This window comes from Chaetura pelagica, unplaced genomic scaffold, assembly GCF_000747805.2.
Source record: "Chaetura pelagica isolate M959 unplaced genomic scaffold, ChaPel_1.0 scaffold344, whole genome shotgun sequence".
Classification (NCBI taxonomy): Eukaryota; Metazoa; Chordata; class Aves; order Apodiformes; family Apodidae; genus Chaetura; species Chaetura pelagica.
The window spans coordinates 1,219,367-1,224,468 of NW_009953098.1; the positions used below are offsets into that span (position 1 = coordinate 1,219,367).

At 59.5% G+C, this 5,102-nt stretch overlaps 1 protein-coding gene across 5 annotated transcripts in view; it reads right to left on the bottom strand.

Annotated features, from left to right (window-relative positions):
• The window catches only part of LOC104388240 (glycine receptor subunit alpha-4), a 6,089-nt gene extending 3,487 nt beyond the window's left edge, over positions 1-2,602 (bottom strand). For 2 of the 5 annotated variants that reach the window (XM_009997080.1, XM_009997079.1), the window contains exons 1-7: positions 2,488-2,602; positions 2,062-2,129; positions 1,314-1,537; positions 1,097-1,179; positions 778-918; positions 482-696; positions 35-175 (exon numbers count right to left, since the gene is read on the bottom strand). In XM_009997080.1, coding sequence (XP_009995382.1) covers positions 35-175; positions 482-696; positions 778-918; positions 1,097-1,179; positions 1,314-1,537; positions 2,062-2,129; positions 2,488-2,566 — 951 coding nt within the window. In that variant the 5' untranslated portion in view covers positions 2,567-2,602. The remainder of the gene's footprint in view (positions 1-34; positions 176-481; positions 697-777; positions 919-1,096; positions 1,180-1,313; positions 1,538-2,061; positions 2,130-2,487) is intronic. The other 3 variants (XM_009997077.1, XM_009997076.1, XM_009997078.1) reach the window with 2 other exon arrangements.
• Between the last annotated feature and the right edge of the window lie 2,500 nt (positions 2,603-5,102).

Genomic DNA, 5,102 nt, shown 5'->3' on the forward strand with positions numbered 1-5,102 from the left:
AGGTGGGGGGGAAGGGTGCCCCCCCCCCCCCCGCCCGCCGCTGGCGCCGGCGCAGGCGCATGAACTCCTTGTGCTGGCGGGACACGAAGTTGACGGCCGCGTATTCCAGCAAGGCAGCAAAGACAAAGAGCAGGCACACTGCCATCCAGATGTCAATGGCCTTCACGTAGGAGACCTGGGAAGTGAGAGGGAGCTCAGGGACCCTCTGCCCCCCACCTCGCTCATCCCTGCCCCACTGCCAGCTTTGCCCTGCTGCCAAGGGGCACAGGAGCCCCCTCAGCTGGGACACACGGGTGAGCTGAGCCCACCCGGCCCAGCAGCACCGTGTTCCACCTCAGCACGTGGTGCCCCAGGTAGCAAAGCTACGGAGCCAGCTATTCCCAAGGGAAGGCTGCCCCTGGGGCACTGGGGTTGGCAGTGGTCACACTGGGGGCGCTGGGCAAGCTGCAGTGTGTGAGCCTGGCGTGGAGCCAGTGCTGACCTTGGGCAAGGAGGCACGGGAGCCAGCACTCTGTGTGGTCATGGTGAGCACGGTGGTGATGCCCAAGCCCACCCGGGCTGGGGCTGCATCCATGTTGATCCAGAAGGAGACCCAGGAGAGGATGACGATGAGCAGGCTTGGGATGTACATCTGGATCAGGTAGTAACCCATCTGCCTCTCCAGATGGAACTTCACCTCGATGCAGGTGAACTTGCCTGTGGGGAGACAGTCCTGATGGGCAAGAGGGATGCCTGGGCCATGGCAAGGGGGTGGCAGAGGGTCCCTCAGGTGCTCACCTGTGTTGTAGTACTTGGTACAATAGCCCAGGTCCTTCTCATCCCTGAGGATGAACTGTGGGAGTGTCAATCCCTCTGCAACCTGCACAGCCTCCTGCTCCTCCAGCCACTCGAAGATGAGGTCGTTCATGGTGTAGCCAACTGGAGGGGATGGAGGGAGCCATGGGATGGGGGCTACATGCACCCTATTCATCCCCACCCTGAATGACTGCTCCTTTCTGCTCATCTCCTTCTGAGGCAGGAAGATTCCAGCCTTTGGGATGGGAAGGGATAGGATTGGTGAGGCAAACTACAGCTTAAACCCCCCCTAGGTACTCACAGCTCTCTAGCTGCATGGTGCACGTCTGGATGTCCATGGGGAAATTCTTGAGGTCCATGGGGCAGGACAGGATCAGCGTCAGCCTAGAGGTAGCAGAGGAAAGGAAGTGATTGCTGGGGGCTGGGGCAGTTTTGTGAGGGCAAAGCTGCCCCGTGGGAGGTAAGAGAAAAGCTTTGCCTTCCCCCTCCAGCACCGCACCAGAGGGGAAGGGCTCTACCTAATGCTGTAGAGCACATTGCCATTCTTGAAGATGCGCAGCAGCTTGTTGTCAGTGGTGACCTCGTGGAAATTGGCCCCTTTCTCGTTGGCGAAGAACAAGTCTGGCTTCCAGATGGAATCAAGCATGGAGGGGTCAAGGTCGAGGGAGTCGTCGGGGTACTCGCGGTAAGCAAGGCGGGGGTCGTTCCACTGCTGCCGCAGGAAGACGTTCACCCGGTAGTCCTGGGGCAGGGAGCACCGGGTCAGCCAGGAGCAGCCCAGAGTGCCCAGGGAAGAGAGGGAGGAGGAAAAGATGGAGGAAAAAGAGGTGGAATAGGTGGAAAGGTGGTCTCTTTGTCAAGGCTCAGCCCTACAGGTGCTGCCTGCTTGACACTAGCCATGCACGGGGCAGGGGCAGCTGAAGAGCCTTCCCACGCTGTGGGCAGCCAGGGAATGGCACCTGCCAAGCCTGTGAGCAGCAGGGAGCTACCACCAGCTGCCTCACTCTGACCCTGCAGGGTGTTTCTCCCATCTCAGGCATGGGCAATGTGACCCACAGAGCCAAGCTCTGCTTAACTGACCCCAGGAAAACCACAGCCATTTGCTAGGGCTGTGCATGTCCCCCTCATGGTGCCAGGGGTGGCTCTGGAGAAGTGCTCACAGAACCCCCATGGACTCTGGCACTGGGACCCACAGACTCCCCAGCAAAGCCACTGCCAGCCCCAAGGCACTGGGAGAGGAACCCGTCACACTGGAGGAGCCCTCACCATGGTGGTCTCCGTGACGGAGCCGAAGCTGTTGATGAAGATGTTGCACGTCACGTTGACAGGTGGACCTGGAAAACAGCACGAAGCCTCCTCTCACTGCTGGCCAGGGAGACGTGTGCACAGCCCGAGGCACACATGGGGACATTTCCTCCTGCACGTGCTGTGCAGATAAATGCATACGAGCATCCTCCTGCCCAGCAGGGTCACCCCCGTGGAGTGCTGAGCTGAGCACCAGCACCTCTGCAAGCACTGCAGCCCCCAGCAGGGCAGCTGAGATTGCAGGAGCAACCAGGACTCTGGGGAGGGTGCTGGGACCAGGGGATGTGGTTCAAGGTCCTGCTCCCACACCCATACCTTCCCATTCCCTGATTTTAGCCATAAGCGTGGGTCACTGTCAGGTTTGGGGGCCTCACGTCCTCCCCTTACCTTTGAAGTTGGGTCGAATCCGGGCATCATACCCTGATGTTCGTCCCATAAGCTTGTCCAGGAAATCAGAGGGTGACATGGGCTGGGGCAAACGTCGGGAAGCAGCTTTAATCTCCTCCCGCCCTGAGACCAGCCTGGGGAGCATAGAAGGCAGATTAGCTGCCTGCCAGCACCACGGGTCTACAGGCACGTTTCAGCATCCCACAAGGATTGTCAGCTGCTGGGGGAAGCAGCTGTGCCTGCCCTGCATCCCCTCTGGCCCTGGGACCCCCTCGACCTTCCTCTGGGATCCCGGCAGCTTCCACCCTCACCTGCCATAGCCTGAGTGCCTGCGTTTTGCTTCTCCCTGCCAGCAAAGCCCTTGCTCACTGTGTCCCCTGACATGGTGTTAAAGGCAGGGAACATTCCAGGGAGGTGCTGGGGATGGGGTGGAGAGGGCAATGGCCTTGAGCACAGCAGCCGGGCTCTGTGCCAGCGCTGGGGGAGAAAGTGGGGAGGGTCCCTGCTGGGTTCAGTCACCAGCTCTGGCTTGAGTTGCTGATCAAAGGTCTGTAGCCTGCCTGGACCAGGCTAATGGCTTGGGGGGCTTGGCCTGGTGTGGGTGAGGAGGTGCCCAGGAGCACAGCTGGGGTTGTGACACCTTGCCAGGGGACAAGATGTTGTGGCAGGAGAGGAGCAGCAAGGCCCACCCCTGCACTAGCCGTGGTGCAGAGCTGACCTGAGATCTCCCACGCAGCACTCCCAACGATGACAGAGACTTATTTAAACTGACCTTAGGGGGGATATTTTTGTGGATGCATCTTAGCCTGCCAGTCTCTCTCCTTCTGTCAGTCGATAATGATCATTTCAAGGAAAAATGCAAGAGACATTAACTCACCACATTGCTAGGCATGTGGCTGTGGTGGAGGGAATTAGCCAGAGACCTCCAGATGCAAAGGGACCTTTGAGCACACTGCTGGTGCTGCTGCATGCTGCCTCAGAACTCCACCACGTTCATGTCCACGTGCAACCCATTCTTTCTTGGAGCTACAACCCCGTTATCACAAGCAGAGGATGATGCTGGGAACTGGAAAACCCTGGGGTCCTTGTTGCTTGTTCCTACCAACACACCTTGTTCCTTCCTCCTCTCAGGGGAGCAGGATTCATCATGGAGGGGGTTATGTGCATCCTTGCCAGCTAGAAATGGTGACAAAGGCCACCCCAAAATGATCCAGCTGAGCAAGTTTTCACTTAATATGAGATGGGCAGCAGAGAGCAGTTGAGACAGGTCCTGGCCAACACCAAAAGGCTGGGACAAATTCCCCCTCCATGAGCTGCATTAGAGAGGTGTGCCTTTGCGAAAAGGGGTGTGAGGGGCCAGGGTAACAAGGCCTCAGCCTGCCTTATAGCCCTAGACCAGGTCCTCCTCTGCTGGAGAGGAGGGTGAGGGTTCTCCCCTGGAGCATGTGGGAGGAAGGCTCCCTTGATACTCAGCAGCCAGCTCATTGAACAGGCTCAGCTACCTGGTGGGGCAGTGGCGGATCTGCAGCCCTAGTGTGCTCAGACCTTGGGAACTGCAGGGGACACAGAAACACCCTGGGTGCACCCACCTCCAGTGGCATCACTGCCATGGCCGTGCTGGCACACAGCCCCTGGATCCCTCTTCTCAGTTTGGCTGCAGCTTCCCAGTTTGGGTCCTTCCTTCCCCTGGGGGAGCCTACCATTAACCTGTCCCAGGCACTGCAGGGTCCTGCAGCTCAGCACTTCTGTGGAGCTCCACAGGGATGCGAGAAGATGGTGGGGCTGGAAAACACTCATGTCCACCTAAAAATACCACCCTGAGACAAGCAGTTTCCATGTGTGAAGCAATGACATTTTCCTCCCTCCCTGCCAGAAATGCTGTGGTTTCCCCCTGCATTGTTCCAGCTGCACTGGTCCGGGGGTGGGAGGGGGAGTGGGGTCAGGGATCAGGCTCAGGCTGGGGGACACTGCAGTTCCCCACCCCCTCCCTTCCTGGCCCACTCTCCCCTGCATCTCACCTTGTCCCAGATAGCACTCAAGGAGACCAGAGAGGGAAAAAGAGACCCAGGGGCTTTGGATTTTCCACCCAAGCGGGCCAAGAGTTGTTCCTGAACCCACAGGACCTGGGACACCCACTGGCCTGAGAGACTCAGGGACTGGGTCAGGAACTGTCCTGAGCACACACACCCCCCCTGGATACCTTGAGCCAGGAGAGGGTCTGGGCATCACAGGGGCTTTGCAGCACTGGAGAAGGAGCTGCCTGTGCCTTCACCTGGCTCAGCTCACCTCCTCTCCTGCCGTGGCAAGGCTGCCCAGCTGGTCTGGAACCAGAGGGACCATGGGGGACCCAGCACTGGAGCAGGAACTGCTGGGGACTCAGCAGAGCCCGGCTTTGTGGGGCTGCAAGGGGAAGGTCTGGCGGGTTTATGGGGTGCTGGGTCAGCGTCTCAGGGAACAGGGGCGAGGCCAGATTTGGGGGAGCTCCGACGGCCTGAGAGAAGGTCCAGATCGGGGCTGGGAGGGTTCTGGCTTGGGGGAGCAGGGAGCATCCCCTGGAGAGAGGAGCGGGGGTAGGGGTGCGGGTCCGGGAGGGGACGCCCGGGTCCCGAAGAAGA